The following is a 17,784-nucleotide window of genomic DNA, read 5'->3' on the forward strand; positions in this document are numbered from 1 at the left end:
GTAGGGGAAATGGAGCGAAACCTCTGTGAAAGAATGTACGAACACCAATATGTCATCAGTAAGAAAAAGCAGGACAATGCACTTGCCAAGCATATTTCTAATTATATAGAGCATAGTTTCAAATTTTTAGTAATACATCAAATTCATCATGATAAAAGAGGGGCCCCCTTACCATTACTGTTAGAAGAATTAGAGCTTAAATGGCAAATTAGACTCAATGCTTACAATTTTCCAGGCTTAAATGAATTATGTTCATTAAGTAGTATTTTGAAACTAAAAAGCCTAAAGAGATGAAACTGATGCGAGCCACATAGTAGTAACATTATTAACTCTGGTTTTGTATTTAATATTTAACATTTAATATTGTTAGGTACATATACATTTTAAGTTATTGTACGCATTATAGTGTTTGCATAGACTGTTTTTGATCAATGAATTATTACACTTGAGTCTATACAACATATAGTGAGTTTTTAACTATTTAACTTTTATGATAGTTCTTATTTGATTGTTTGTATAACAATTATTCTTATACGTCTTTAAGAAGGTGGAGTGGTTTGCTTTTCTAGATTGGTTAGTTAAACCAACCTGAACTTATTTATATACATGTGGTAAATTTTAATATTGTATCTGAAGAAGTCTGCACATAGTGCAGACGAAAAGTGCTTCATTAGAATTTATTTATTCATTGGTGAAGCTTGTTTGGTCTAACTCTTGGATTACTGCAGCACCTTGCTTTTTGAATTTGTTGTAGTCTGTTAGCTTCTTGAATAACAATAACTAACCCATTCTCTACAATCTGCCATGGTATATAGCTATCATCAGATAATTGTAAGCACTAACTTTAGAAATATATACCACCTTTTTTAAATTTGAAACATTAATAATGCAAAATCATAAAGGTAAATTACTCTGTTTTTAATTTATTTCGTTTTTTATATTATCTTTATCTTAATAGCAAGATCTTATATTAACACATGCAGCACAATAGTATAGATGTTTAACACTACAACTGGCTACTGACGCTACCTCACACTGTTAACCATTATCACTGACTTTACACCATTGTCCTAGAGCAGGTCATAGAAAATGGATACCATATCACAGCCCTGATTTCATACCTTAAACTCAAAAACTCAAATAAATGTTTGCACAGAGAAACTATGAACTTACAGGAGAAAACCACATAACCTTAAGGATCCAGACTGTCAGAGCAAAGTTGACAATCAGAATGATGATCAGTAGGAGGATAAACAGATAGATGCAACGTTTTCTCCAGCCATAAATCCCAATTTTGTAGACATATTTGTTTTCTGTCCTGTCTAGGTCGATGTCCTGTGTTACAGTGGTATATTGTTCCCGTACCATTGGCTAAGAAAGAAAAGGAAAAGAAGGTAAGTTACTAATAACTGACCCTATTTGAAATACTGAAAATATGTGCATTTCTTCTCAACTAGAATAGCATGAAGAAAAATATATATTTAATTCCAAGTTTAGGATGGCACAGTATTTTGAAAATCGTAGTGTAATATGAAGCATGCAAGTATACTTTCAGAAAAACATTTACGTGCAGCAATTACATATTTGAAAGATAAATATACAGATCAGTATCACTGAGTCTGTATTTGTTGTTGAAATACTCATAAAAAGTATTGATTGAACATTAACTGTCAAATCTACAACAATAGCATTATCACCTTTTTGCTGGTGATTTCAGTATTATTGCTATGAGTATGTTATTTGTCAGCATCAGAGCTAGTAGAAGTATTATTAAATGTAGTCTTCTAATTATAGCCTATAATACTGCTAAGTCAGGGGGTAAATACTCCAGCACTGAAATAAATGTAAATAAAACAGTATTATTTAAACTACTTAGATCTAAGAATGTATAAAATGTAGCTATGAACCATATGTAGCTTATCCTTCTCTTCATTGTGTTCACTCACTAATAACACTATAGAACACCTGTTGATGAAAGTGCAATATATTTGATTAATCATTCATACCATGTATCCTAAAATGCTTTATGTAGAACCTTCTTAAATAATTTAAAGCTAGCATTTTTCATAAAGGCCTGCAAGTGTGAACTAGCATTTTGTATTGACAAAATTCAGTATTTGATTCAAGTTATTAAAAACTGCCTTAGAGATTATTTATCAAAGCCAGAAGTTATAATCTGTTACATCCCTAATGGATCAGAACTTTGATAGTAGATATAAGCAAAAATTTGTACTTGTTTTTTAAGTAAGACATCTGAATCTAGCTATGTGACAAACAAGAAAAAAAAGCAGTAATCGCATAAACTCAAGGAACTGCTGATTAATGCTAGAAGTATAAACAAGAAACTGTACTCCCTGGAAGCACTCCTAACTTTGAAAGATGCTGACATCTGTGCAGTCACTGACATGGTTCAAAGGTGCGGAAAGCACCCCAACTTTGCAGGACAACAATGCCTTCCATACATTCACACCAGAAACTGAATGTGAAACAACCAAAGGAGGGGGGTGTATCCATCTTCATTCAGAATAAGTACACCTCAAAAAGACTGGCCAAACAGTATGACTCTCTTGAGCTACTCCATGTCCAATTAACTATAGGCAAAACCCCCTACCACATCATAGGTAGCTGTAGGTCCCACACCATGAAACAGGAAAAGAATGTTGCATGCCCAGACTTACTGGCATCACTTGCCATACAGCCCATTACCTTACACATGGCTGATTTTAATTATCCTACTATCGACTGGGAAACATACATGACCACAAACATGCTAGCTCACAGGTTCTTGGACTTTGTCAATGCAAATGCTCTGGAGCAGCTAGTCAGCACACCCACAAGAGGCTCAAATGTCCTGGACATAGTACTCACTAACATGAGAGAGCATTGCACCCCCCCCCATGTAATGTCTTCCCTGATGAGATCAAACCATAAGTCAATTTTGATCAATGTAATTATAAGATAAGATACCCCATAAAGCTCAAAAAATGCTTAAGAATGGAGACAATATTGCCTCCTATTAAGTGATGGTATAAGAAGTTTCAAAGCCCCCTTAAATGCAGATAACATGGACTCTTATGTAGAGCTGTACAGCAATGTGTTGCATAACCACTTAAGCAGTTGTATAGAATCATCTGTACCTGACCCGAACTAGGTCTTGCTGAAAAAACAAGCCACCCTGGTGGAAACTTAGTATATACAACAAGAGACAGAAGCTAATTTCCAAGAACAAGAGGGAGCCAACTCTGTATCTAGCTTAAACAAACAAATTAGAGACAGTTCAAGTCCTCCAAAGCTAATTATGAAGCAAAAATAGCCTCCCTTGCTAAGAATAATCACAAGGCATTCTTTAACTACATCTGAAATCTAAAATGGAGTACCCAGCTATGCTGAACTGGTGGTGGATGCCGCCATCCATACTCAAGTGGAGATAAAAGCCAACCTGCTAGCTGACAGATTTGGAGCAAACTTCAGCTCCCCCATCCCCTCCATTCATCCTCCATTCATCCCCCAAAGTATACCTGCCACCATTCCTCAGCCTATTATCTCAAGACAGCAGGTCATTTCTGTGCTCTCCAAGGCCAAAACATGGACTCAATGGGACCAGACAACACCCAGGTTGCCTTTTAAACAACTTAAAACATAACCTAGCAGACCCACGTGGGTCCCTGTTTAACCACAGCCTGTGTACTGGCTATGCTCCGGCAGAATAGAGGACAGCAACAATCATCCCTTTGCACAAAGAAGGATCATCAATCAACCCTATAAATTATAGGTCCATAAGCTTGACTAGCCTCATCTGCAAAGCCATGGAAAGCATCATTATGGACCTTAGAAGAAATATGGGCATGGGAAAGAAAAAGAGATTTAATATGGTGCAATATCTATGCAAAGGTGAAAGCAAAACTAATTAACACAAAAACAGCATCACCAAAGTTATTTAAAGAGAAATACAAGCAAAGGCATCCAGATATGGAAAGTTTTACAATACAAAAAATAAGAAAACAAAGGGGAAAAGTACAAAAGAAGATTAGTAATGGAGAAGTTAAAGAAATAGAAACTGAGGTTATAGATCATGTGTGAAGTGAAGGATTTAGTATAGAAGATCTAACTCAAATAACAGAAGATAGCTTGCGCTAGGATAGAGCAATGGATTCTGAAATTGAGGAGAAACTAGTGGAGCTGAAAACATCTGATCAGTTGCCCTATGAAGATATTTTGGAGCCTTCCATAGGACACCAGTACTAACATTCAGTTGGAGTTGCACAGCAAGGGAAGGAGCAGAAAACTCCGGCAACTCTGATGCAGTCAATGTTGTGGAGTGATAGGCCAGTGAGTTCCAATATGAAAGAGTCACAGTCAACATAGGATGAAACTGAAAAGAATGTGACACAGGAAAATGCTCTGGAACTTTTGACAGAATGCCCACAGGAAATGAAGAACAACGAATGTCCCCCTTAGTTTAGAAGAAAATGATCTACGAGAAGAGTTGCTTGATTTAGTAGAGATGGACAGACATATTTAAGATCAATGAAAGAAATAGACTGCAGAAAGGCAATAAAACCCCAAAAGTTACAAGTTTAATAAAACAAATCAACACAGTAATTAGGACTGTCCATAGAGATTCATGCAATATAACAGAAGTAAATAGGATATATTACTGTGCAGCTAGATTAATAACTGATAAAGCCTTACCACAAAAATATAAGGTAGTAAGGGAAAGGAAGGGGAGAAATCAAATGCCATCATGGAAATATCGAATAGCGAAAACTATAAAGCAGTTAAGACAAGAAGTGTCACTGTTCGAAGAGTATAGAATTGGGAACACATCAACAAAAATACTCAAAAAGATAGACCTGATAAAAGCATTGTGCAGTATCAGAACAGATCAGGATCTGTGCACTAATGCAAATAATAAACTAAAAATATCAGCACAGACACAAAAACTTAGTAGATATGCAGATAAATATGAAGATAAAGTACAAAATGAACAATTTATTGTATTGATGACCCAAAAAAGTTTTATAGAGAATTGGGAAACATGGCAAAAAAATTGAAACACCACCAAAAAAAAAGAAGCAATGGATACACTTTGGAGAAATATCTATGAAGATCCTGTGGAATATAACAAAGATGCTAAATGGAAAGAAGTAAATGAAAGAATAAGAAGTTCAAATGTACAGGATAAGAAATGGGATGAAATAACAGCCAGAGAGAGATTGAAAGTTAAGAAAAGCTCCTAACTGGTAAACCCCAGGCCTAGATGCAGTACTTAACTTTTGGTTAAAAGTATTAACATCTTTACATTAAGCCATGAGTAAGAACTAGCTATATGTGCACCCCAAACAGATACCAGCCTGGCTAACAACAGGAAAAACAATACTCCTACTTAAGAGTGAACCTGTAAGCTATCTTAAAAACTATAGAACAATAACTTGCCTTCCGATGAGTTATAAACTATACACTAGAACTGATGCTGACAGAGTTTATAATCATTCAGAAGAAAACACAATCATGGCAATAGAACAAAAGGATAATAAAATAAAGTCATAAGGAAAAAAGGATCATTTGCTGTTAAATAAAGTCATAATGGAGAACTGCAAAAAGGGGAAGAGTCTAAGTATGGTATGGTATGGATAGACTATAAAAAAAAGTATTTGATAGCATCCCACATTCATGGATAAAAGACTGCTTAAAAATGATTACATTACAGTAACTATGAAACAGTGACAAACCATTTTGCAGTTAAGCTATGATAAAGGACAAATTATTATTCCAGGGATAAAAATTCAAAGGGGGATATTCCGGGTTGACTCTCTGTCACTGCTGCTCTTTTCTCTTGCCCTTAATCCTTTAAGAGTCTATTTAGCAGATGAGGTCATGGCTATAATTTGGCTCGCAGAAAACAACAAAGTGAAAAGATTTCTCATGTTCTTTTTGTAGATGATTTAAAATTGTACAGTTGATCAGATGAGGAATTAAAAGTACAACTGCAAATGATCAAAACTTTTTCAGATGATATAAGAATGTAATTTGGTCTTGATAAATGTGCAAAAGCAACCTTTAAAGCAGGAAAGGTGCAGCACCAAGAAAACATCAGTTTGGGACAGGAATGTGATATAAAAGAGCTTGAGCAAGAGGAAATGTATAAATAGGAAATGTATAAACATTTGGGAATTGATGAAGGATCAACAGTAAAACATGAACAAGTGTGAATAAAGCTTAGTAAGGAATATTTCAGAAAACTTAAATTAATACTGAAAACGGTGTTGACATCTAGGAAAAAGTTCAAGATATAAACCATTTTTCCCTTCCTGTCCTAACTTACAGTTTTGAAGTGATTGACCGACCCCAAAAGGTGTTAGACAGGTTGGACAGGAAAACAAGACGGATGCTTCATGCTCATCAAATGATTTATAAAAATCAGTGTATACCAGGACTATATATTCCCCATTTTGAAGGAGGTATGGGCCTCCTCAAAATTGATTACATATATAGATCTGCAATCGTAGGACTGCATAAATATCTGCTGACCTCACAAGACCCATGAAAATGTAATGAAAGTTTTGAAACATGAGGAGAATAAGTCTAAGGTGACTTCTCTGCTTAGTTTAGCAGATGCATATTGGTGTCAAGCAGGAATGGAAATAAAACCAAAAGTGGATAAAAATGAGGCAGCAACTGAGTGTGCAAAAAACAAAAGAAAGAATAAAAGGTGAAGGATCAGATGCGAAGGCAAGAAATGTGGAAAATGCATATTTTCCAATATCCAACATGGGATATTTCTATGGAAAGGTGAAAGTTTGCAAGACAATCAATACTCACAACGAATTTAAAGCAGTGGACTGCACTTTTTTGCCAACATAAAAGCTCACACCTGCAGAATTTGATATATGTCTGCTGTTTTTATAACATTAAGGTATTTCTTATATAAAGTACATTTTTATGCAATAATTGTAGGAAACTTAGGAAATACTGCCCTAAAAAAAAATCACTGGATATTTGCCATTTTTCTTTTTTTCGCAGAACACAATTGTCAAAATAGAGACTGTCTTATGTAAGATTGAGAGGTCATCCTATAGATGTATTTATGTGCCGTAATGTGCTTTACTGACCAGATCCCAATCACACGGTCTTCTTTGGGTTGTGTTTTGTTTAATCCAAGGAGCTTAAATAACATTTTGTAAAGCAATTCAATGCTTAAATGAGCCATTTTATGCACACTGAAGATGCTGTCTAAAGCACAGCACCCTGTTCTTGTTCTAGAAGAAACTGGTAAACCTAAGTGAAATGGTTTAACTTTAACCAAAACACTTTTAGCTATACTTTATCCTGAAATGTTTATTTTCCAGCAAGAAACTAGAAGTGTGTATTTGTCATTCTAAGTTTTCTTCACACTACATTGTTAAAATAATAGCAGTGGATCTGGAAGAACTGTAGCAGCTGGGCTAACTGTAATAACCACTTTACATTCATTTTCTTATAATTTTGCTCTACCAGTAAACAATAAAGAAAGTTATGTTGTGAGACTATGCTGAGAATGGGACAAATATGTTAGACTTGTGTGATGCCACATTATAATAATAAATAGTAAAAGCACAAGACAATACTCAATAACTCAACAAAGTGACAACAGAGTTCAGAATCACAGAAAGTATTTTAAAACAACATTGCAGCACAGTCTCAAATAAATACAGAAAACATCTAAGCTAATCTTTATTATATTCCTGTCTCTAAAAGAAATACTATACCTAAATCTTATTTACAAAGCAAGGCAAATACAGATGAGAAGTGCTGAATGGATGTTTTCAGGTCCAAAGACAAGATACAAAATGTCTAGACTTATGAGAGATAGTTCTTAAATTAATATCAAAACATTACTGCTGTGTCAGCTGGATAACATCACTATTTGTCACCTGCCTCCAGTTCCCAGGCTAAACTGATACCAACAGAATTTAACATTTCTTTGTTTCCAGACAATCGAAAGAACATCTAGCTGTAGACATCCTGTCTTCTTGCTGTATTAACTAACTTTATAGCACATTGTAAAACTCTTTACTTTTCAACTTATTTTCTTAGAGTTTTGCAAGTTAACTCTGTATGTTCCAACTTCTGCTATTAATATAGTTTATATACATTTCTGTTCTTTTCCAGTAGGATGCACTTTGGTTGCATTTTTGAAGCTCAGTACATAACATACAGTTCAACACTTCTGCACCAGTAGTTTAATATCCACATAACATATAGTTATCTTACATTTGTAAGACAAGCCTATGGATCATATTAATATTTATAAAGGGCATATGATTATTTACAAAATTCCAGCTAGCTGGGCTGGCAGCCTCACACCTTGTACATATGTGTGAATGTGACAGGTATGTGTGTGTGTGTGTGTGTGTGTGTGTGTGTGTGTGTGTGTGTGTGTGTGTGGGTGTGTGTGTGTGTGTGTGTGTGCGTGTGTGTGTGCGTGTGTGTGTGTGTGTGTGTGTGTGTGTGTGTGTGTGTGTGTGTGTGTGTGTGTGTGTGTGTGTGTGTGTGTGTGTGATGTATTCCGCAGATATGTTGTTGGGTGCAAGCATGGTGGGTGTTAGATTTTAGATTAGAAATTACTAGCTGGAAAGAGGTTTTATTATTATGATTAACTATTGGGAGGTGGGAGTTTGGTAAGGAGGTCGGTTGTTTGAATGAAATGGGAGTTGAATTGATGGGCAGTGCTTTCTGTTTTGGTTATTAAGGGTGGAGGAGAGCTGAGTGCTCTGGCCTGGTTTTAATAGTTTTTTAGTTGACCTGAAGGCTTTGGCATTTTCCTGGTTTTCAGTTTGGTATAAACTTTGTTTTTCTCATATCTCATCCTATTTTTGGTATTATTTCCAATGTGTATGCATTGCTGATAGCCTAGTATACTAGTGTATGTGTCTGCAACTTTAATTTTTAAAATTTTGAATAGCTCATATGTCAAAGTTTATTCTGATTATGAAAGTATGAGAAATGTTTTATCTGCAGTTCCCTGCTGTAAGGAAAAATCTGCTTTGTATGATTTGCTTTCTCCAGTTTCTCAGGTCACTACTTCTTATTTAAAGTGTATAACAAGTTTACTTGCTTAGAGCAAGTAACCTGTGTGCCATTTGACTTGCAGATGTGCAGCATTTCCAATAAAGTAGGGTCATACAGTTTTAAGAGAAGGAGGAGAAGAGGTGTAAGGCATGCCCGAAGGTGGGTAAAGGCTAGGACTGCGATAGTGAGGGTCGGAACTTTGAATGTTGGCAGTATGACTGGTATAGTGAGAGAGCTAGCTGATATGATGAACTGAAGGAAGGTTGGTATATTGTGTGTGCAAGAGTACAGATGGAAGGGGAGCAAGGCTAGGTGTATCGAAGGTGGTTTCAAATTGTTTTATCATGGTGTGGATGGGAGGAGAAATGGCGTAGGCATTATCCTGAAAGAACAGTATGCTAAGAGTGTTTTGGAGGTGAAAAGAGTGTCGGATAGAGTGATGTTTAGGAAACTGGAAATTGATGGTGTAATGATGAATGTTGTTAGTGCATATGCTCCACAAGTTGGGTGTGCGATAGATGAGAAAGAAAAATTTTGGAGTGAGTTGGATGAAGTGGTGATGACTGTACCCAGGGGTGAGAGACTGGTGATTGGAGCAGATTTCAATGGGCATGTTGGTGAAGGGAACAGAGGGGATGAGGAAGTGATGGGTAGGTATGGTGTTAAGCAAAGGAATGCAGAAGGTCAGATGGTAGTGGATTTTGCAAAAAGGATGGACATGGCTGTGATGAATACATATTTTAACAAGAGGGAGGAGCATAGGGTGACATACAAGAGTGGAGGGAGATGCACACAGGTAGATTATATCTTATGTAGGAGGGCCAATCTGAAGGAGATTGGAGACTAAAGTGGTGGCAAGGGAAAGTGTAGTTAGGCAGCATAGGATGGTGGTTTGTAGGATGACATTGGTGATCAAGGAGAGGAGGATGAGTGTGAGGGCAGCACCAAGGATCAAATGGTGGAAATTGAAAAAGGGTAATTGTGAGGTGATGCTCAAGGAAGAGTTAAGACAGGCACTAGGTAGCAGTGAAGAGTTACCGAATAGCTGGGTAACTACAGCAGAGCTAGTAAGAGAGATGGCTAGAAAGGTGCTTGGTGTGACATCTGGAAAGTGGAAGGAGGACAAGGAGACCTGGTGGTGGAATGAAGAAGTACAGGAGAGTATACAGAGAAAGAGGTTGGCGAACAAAAAGTGGGATTGTCAAAGAGATGAAGAAAGTAGACAAGAGTATAAGGAGATGAGGTGCATGGTAAAGAGAGAGGTGGAGAAGGCTATGGATAAGGCGTATGAAGAGTTGTATGAAAGGTTGGGCACTAAGGAGGGAGAAAAGGACCTGTACCAATTGGCTAGACAGAGGAACCTCGCTAGTAAAGATGTGCAGCAGGTAAGGATGATGAAGGATAATGAGGGAAACATACTCACAAGCGAGGAGAGTGTGTTGTGCAGATGGAAAGAGTACTTTGAGGGGTTGATGAATGAATAGAATGAGAGGGAGAGAAGGTTGGATGATGTGCGGATAGTGAATCATGAAGTGCAGTGGATTAGTAAGAAAGAAGTAAGGATAGCTATGAAGAGGATGAAGAACGTAAAGGCTGTTGGTCCAGATGACATACCTGTGGAAGCATGGAGGTGTTTAGGTGAAATGGCAGTGGAGTTTTTAACTAGATTGTTTAATGAAATCTTGGAAAGTGAGAGGATGCCTGAGGAATGCAGAAAAAGTGTTTTGGCACCGATTTTTAAGAATAAGGGTGATGTGCAGAGCTGTAGTAACTACAGAGGGATTAAACTGATCAGTCACAGCATGAAGTTATGGGAAAGAGTAGTGGAAGCTAGGTTAAGAAGGGAGGTGATGATTAGTGATCAGCAGTATGGTTTCATGCCAGGAAAGAGCACTACAGATGCGATGTTTGCTGTGAGAGTGTTGATGGAGAAGTACAGAGAAGGTCAAAAGGAGTTGCATTGTGTCTTTGTGGATTTAGAGAAAGCATATGACAGGGTGCCTAAAGAGGAGTTGTGGTATTGTATGAGGAAGTCGGGAGTGTCAGAGAAGTATGTAAGAGTGGTACAGGATATGTACGAGGGTAGTGTGACAGTGGTGAGGTCTGCAGTGGGAATGATGGATGCGTTTAAGGTGGAGGTGGGATTACGTCAAGGATCAGCTCTGAGCCCTTTCTTATTTGCAATGGTGATGGACAGGTTGACAGATGAGAACAGACAGGAGTCCCCGTGGACTATGATGTTTGCAGATGACATTGTAATCTGTAGTGAGAGTAGAGAACAGGTGGAGGAGACCCTGGAGAGGTGGAGATATGCTCTAGAGAGAAGAGGAATGAAGGTCAGCAGGACTAAGACAGAATATCTGTGTGTGAATGAGAGGGAGGGTAGCGGAATGGTGAGGATGCAGGGAGTAGAGGTTGCGAAGGTGGATGAGTTTAAGTACTTGGGATCAACAGTTCAGAGTAATGGTGAGTGTGGAAAAGAGGTGAATAATAGAGTACAGGCAGGATGGAGTGGGTGGAGAAGAGTGTCAGGTGTGATTTGTGACAGACGAGTACCAGTAAGAGTGAAAGGGAAGGTCTACAAGAGGGTAGTGAGACCAGCTATGTTATATGGGTTGGAGACAGTGGCATTGACAAAAAGGCAAGAATCAGAGCTTGACGTGGCAGAGTTGAAGATGTTAAGATTTGCACTGGGTGTGATGAGGATGGACAGGATTAGGAATAAGTATATTAGAGGGTCAGCCCAGGTTGGAAGGTTTGGAGACAAAGCCAGAGAGGCAAGATTACGTTGGTTTGGACATGTGCTGAGGAGGGATGCAGAGTATATTGGGAAAAAGATGCTAAGGATAAAGCTGCCAGGTAATAGGAAAAGAAGAAGGCCAAGATAAGGTTTATGGATGTGGTGACAGAGGATATGCAGGTGGTTGGTGTGACAGAGCAAGATGCAGAGGACAGGAAGAAATGGAAACAGTTGATCTGCTGTGGCGACCCCTAACGTGACTAGCCGAAAGAAGAAGAAGAAGAAGATACTATATGCCCACCAGCAACGACCATGTTTTCAAAGGTGGTACATAAATAACTATTAGTAGCCGGTGTATTTAAATGCCTTTTCATGTGCATACCTGCTTAGTTATGAGTAGTTCTGTCTGGTCTTCAAAACAGCAGCAAGTCTGGTCTTCAAAACAGCAGCAAAATTACTAACAGCTTTAACATAACTAACCAAAAGCATGGTTACACATCTGTAATAAACACAATTTCCCCACCAAAATGGAGTCTACTCCTCTAATAGAAGTAGGTTTGCCTCAGTTTGGTATAAGCAGAATTCCATAGTAACCCTACTAGATGGTTAAAGCTTCTATTTGGTGTTGTATAAATATAGAGCACCTTGTTATATCACTTTCTAAACATGGATGAAGACTAAATAACAAAAGGTATTAGAAGAGGAACCAAACAGCAATATTGGCCCCTATAAGAAACAGTTTGTTTAATATCTCTTCACAATTTAGCTAATTTTGTGCTGAGAATTGGTTCCTGTCTGTAAAAACATTGCGTGAACTTTTCTGCCTTCCAACTTCCTAGACTGACACACACTTGTTCCTATATGAGTGATATATTTCTGCCTCATATTTTTGGTACTTTTTTATAAAATTGTGTTTTTCTGGCAAATTTTCTTTCATTTTGGTGTCAGTGGAGTATTGTGCAGACATTGGCAAACTAATAAGGAGTCATTGGGACAAATGTTTCATTTTGATGTCAGTGAAGTGCTTGTGCATATTTGGTCAAACTACCAAATGAATTCCTAGAAGAAATGCTTCATTATGGTGCTTGTGCATACTTGGTGAGATCACTGAAAGGAGCATTTAGGGAAATGCTTTCTTTTGGTGCTTGTGCATACTTGGTGAAACTACTGAAGGGATCAGTTGTCTTTACTCAACGTTTCCATGCTGTACCCATATGCATAACCGATACTAGATGGCAAACCTTGGTGTGTAAGCATTCCAACTAAATTATGTAGAGTTCCCTTTGAGAGTAATGGTGAGTGTGGAAGAGAGGTGAAGAAGAGAGTACAGGCAGGATGGAGTGGGTGGAGAAGAGTGTCAGGTGTGATTTGTGACAGACGAGTACCAGTAAGAGTGAAAGGGAAGGTCTACAAGAGGGTAGTGAGACCAGCTATGTTATATGGGTTGGAGACAGTGGCATTGACAAAAAGGCAAGAATCAGAGCTTGATGTGGCAGAGTTGAAGATGTTAAGATTTGCACTGGGTGTGATGAGGATGGACAGGATTAGGAATAAGTATATTAGAGGGTCAGCCCAGGTTGGAAGGTTTGGAGACAAAGCCAGAGAGGCAAGATTACGTTGGTTTGGACATGTGCTGAGGAGGGATGCAGAGTATATTGGGAAAAAGATGCTAAGGATAAAGCTGCCAGGTAATAGGAAAAGAGGAAGGCCAAGATAAGGTTTATGGATGTGGTGACAGAGGATATGCAGGTGGTTGGTGTGACAGAGCAAGATGCAGAGGACAGGAAGAAATGGAAACAGTTGATCTGCTGTGGCGACCCCTAACGGGACCAGCCGAAAGAAGAAGAAGAATATACTATATGCCCACCAGCAACGACCATGTTTTCAAAGGTGGTACATAAATAACTATTAGTAGCCGGTGTATTTAAATGCCTTTTCATGTGCATACCTGCTTAGTTATGAGTAGTTCTGTCTGGTCTTCAAAACAGCAGCAAGTCTGGTCTTCAAAACAGCAGCAAAATTACTAACAGCTTTAACATAACTAACCAAAAGCATGGTTACGCATCTGTAATAAACACAATTTCCCCACCAAAATGGAGTCTACTCCTCTAATAGAACTAGGTTTACCTCAGTTTGGTATAAGCAGAATTCCATAGTAACCCTACTAGATGGTAAAAGCTTCTATTTGGTGTTGTATAAATATACAGCACCTTGTTATATCACTTTCTAAACATGGATGAAGACTAAATAACAAAAGGTATTAGAAGAGGAACAAAACAGCAATATTGGCCCCTATAAGAAACAGTTTGTTTAATATCTCTTGAAAATTTAGCTAATTTTGTGCTGAGAATTGCTTCCTATCTGTAAAAACATTGTGTGAACTTTTCTGCCTTCCATCTTCCTGGACTGACACACACTTGTTCCTATATGAGTAATATATTTCTGCCTCATATTTTTGGTACTTTTTTATAAAATTGTGTTTTTCTGGCAAATTTTCTGTCATTTTGGTGTCAGTGGAGTATTGTGCAGACATTGGCAAACTAATAAGGAGTCATTGGGACAAATGTTTCATTTTGATGTCAGTGAAGTGCTTGTGCATATTTGGACAAACTACCAAATGAATTCCTGGAAGAAATGCTTCATTATGGTGCTTGTACATACTTGGTGAGATCACTGAAAGGAGCATTTAGGGAAATGCTTTCTTTTGGTGTTTGTGCATACTTGGTGAAACTACTGAAGGGATCAGTTGTCTTTACTCAACGTTTCCATGCTGTACCCATATGCATAACCGATACTAGATGGCAAACCTTGGTGTGTAAGCATTCCAACTAAATTATGTAGAGTTCCCTTTGAGAGTAATCCTTTATTTCCAGCATTATACTTAGTGTGTATTTGTGTGGGGGAGCAGGGGTAAGTGTTTGGCTGGTTCTACAAATTGTTTCAGCTCTGTTATTTCCACAGCTAAGGTGTAAGCTAGCAATCCCTGCAATATACTTCTATTAGTAAGCAACATTCTGTGGGCATGCGCAGTAAAACAAAATGAAACCTGTGAATAAAGCTGAGCAAAGTCAGCATTACTGGCTTGCTTAATTTTACTCAAAGATAATATATGCTTTCTTTGAAAGGAAAGCATAAATATTATCTGTGTTTAGGCAATGTCTTTGAAAAAAATTAATTGAGTAAGACTCCTTTCCTTTAGTGTAGGAAATGCTCAGGGTACCAGCACCGCCATGCAACGCCATTGGAGGAAAATGTACATGGGAAGATGTGAAGTATGCACAGAAGGCACACCAACTTGAAAACCAAACTGTACAGTAATGTGAAGCAGTAACAGTCATTGTTGTGCCACTGGTTGGCAATAATAATTAAAACTGATGCACACAGACACATATACACATACACACACACACATTCATGCACATACAAGCACACACGTGTGCACAATCATGCAAAACACATACTTATGCATATGCAACAAGCACACACACACACACGCGCACACACACACACACACACACACACACACACACACACGCTCACACACACACACACACACACACACACACACACACACACACACACACACACTCTCTCTCTCTCACCCACATTCTACAAGCACACACAGTCATGCACATGCTACAAATACATATAGATGCAGAAGCAACACACACATACACACACACAGTCAAGCACACACATACACTCATGCACATACTACAAACAAACGCACACACAACACACACACTGCTTTTATATTTCCTAAGAGAAAAAAATGAATCACTGGGATTCAGATGGCATGTTTATTTACAGTTTTACTTTTTATTTAGGTCTGCCTGTAATACTTTTCTATCTGCAATGGGATTGTATGTTTTCACTACAGAAAAGTATTAATCCCACGGCATATTATAGTTTTCATTTATTAGTTATTTCTTGAGTGTTTATGGTACTACATGGGTTTATAGATTTATTCTAGACCCTTTACTATTTGAAATTTATTTCTCAGAAGTGTAGGCAAAAGCAAATGGCCTGTGGGACCATGGGTATAACATGGCTAGCCTGGTAAAAATCCTATGGCCATTAGCATAGTAACCTCCTATAAATCTGTTTGGATATTAATGCAGCTTGTCCAGTCTTGGTTTGGGAGCCTTTCTGTAAGAATACAGTGTGAGAAGCGAGTTGTGTATTATAATATGTTAGTACTTATGCAAAGTTTTTTCTGTGCTGTGCACTTTTGTCTGTACTTTGTTGAACATTTCAGGGTTAGTGAACTTATTTCCAAGGAATTCAATCCATCCAAGTTGGAAACTTGTGGTAGAACCCTTATTGTGTTTTTACCTGATTGGCCTGATGGATTAACTGTGTACAAGTCTTTTATCCTGGTGTGATAAGACTCGCATTTGCACATTGTGCAAAGTCAGTTCCCTGTGCCGTGTGTGTGTTTGTGTGTGTGTGTGTGTGTGTGTGTGTGTGTGTGTGTGTGTGTATATATATATATATATATATATATATAGATATATATAGATATATATAGATATATATATATATAGATATATATAGATATATATATATATATATATCATAAGATCATAGGAGGTTACTAGGCTATTGGCCCTGAGGCCCTTATAAGACTAGCCAAGAGTTTAGCCCATGTATAGACAAGTCAGCACCCAGAGCCCCTGTCCAGCAGGGGCACAAGTGGAATCCCTCGAGTGTATTTTCTGTTTCCCATCCTGTTATCCAGGTTGCACTTACAAAGGGATAATGAGGTACTCTGCTTTATGTGGAGAGGGAATCTATTCCACAGATGGGGGATTCTCTGGGACACAAATCTGTCCTGCCAACAAGTTCTATTGATATCACAGACCAGGTTGAGGTCGCATGTACGGGTTGCTCTAGTGGAGCTTGACTTGTGGATATGCAGCCGTCCTATCAAGGCGGGGTCTAAGATTGCTTTGTATGCCAGACAGAGGTCACCTCTGAGGAGTCTGCATGAAACTGAGTAGAGGGACAGGCCTTTTAGCCTGTCTGTGTAGGGGAGGTGTTTGAGGCCCTGGATTCTCCTGGTATGGAACTTCTGTGGTCTCTATAACTGCTGCATGTGCTTTACAAGGTACATGCCAAAGGGGGCATTGTACTCAATAATTGGCCTTATAAGGGAAGAATACAGGGATCTTATGACCTCTTTGTCCCTGGATGCAATAACCTTACTTATGAGGTGGGCCATGTAGAAAACTTTCTGTACAACAGAAGCAACATAGTGGTCAAAAGTTAGGTTGCTATCAACCTGGGTACCCAAATCCCTCACTACTGATTGTTTACTTAGGACATTGATATTAATGTGATAATATGTGAGGACATCACTCTCCCCAAAGGGGATGATGATGCATTTTTTGGCATTAGGCTTGAGGCCATGTTTCTGGCACCAGTCATTTGTTTGGGTGAGACCCTCTTGGAGGATGTCCACATCACTTGGAAAATTGATTACTGCGCCCAGCTTGCAGTCATCTGCAACCTTGGTCAGCCATAGCCCACTGGTTTTGGCCTGCACCTCAGAGAAGTATATCCTGAATAACAGAGGCCCCAAGACTGATCCCTGGGGTATGCCACTTGTTACGGGTCTGCTGCTTATGGTGGGTTCCCCTATTTTGATTAGGTGGGTTCTATCAGTGAGGCAGTTTGCTACCCATCTGGTAACATATGGATTGATGCCTAGTTGAGAGAGTTTATCTAATATGCCTGAGTGGGAAATATTGTCGAAGGCTTTGGCTAGGTCAAGGCAGGCAGTGTGCACCATCTTCCCCTTGTCCATGGCTTTGGTGACTGTCTCAAAGAAGTCGACCAGATTTAACAGACATGACCTCCACTTGACAAAGTCAAACTGTGTGAGGTCGAGTGTTTAGAGGTTGCCAATGTCCATGTTAATGAGGTCCATGATAACTGTTCTATGGCTTTGCAGATCAGGCTAGTTAGGCTGATGGGTCTATAATTTCCTG

At 38.4% G+C, this 17,784-nt stretch overlaps 1 protein-coding gene across 1 annotated transcript in view; it reads right to left on the bottom strand.

The window, feature by feature from the left end:
- Nucleotides 1-17,784, bottom strand: part of SGCG (sarcoglycan gamma) — a 1,610,081-nt gene that overhangs the window by 1,324,866 nt on the left and 267,431 nt on the right. Inside the window, exon 2 of the mRNA XM_044070970.1 lies at nucleotides 1,174-1,371. Within this exon, the coding sequence (XP_043926905.1) occupies nucleotides 1,174-1,368 (195 nt within the window). The 5' untranslated portion in view covers nucleotides 1,369-1,371. The remainder of the gene's footprint in view (nucleotides 1-1,173; nucleotides 1,372-17,784) is intronic.

This window comes from Protopterus annectens, chromosome 5.part0 (genome assembly GCF_019279795.1).
Source record: "Protopterus annectens isolate FY-2018-M chromosome 5.part0, PAN1.0, whole genome shotgun sequence".
Classification (NCBI taxonomy): Eukaryota; Metazoa; Chordata; order Ceratodontiformes; family Protopteridae; genus Protopterus; species Protopterus annectens.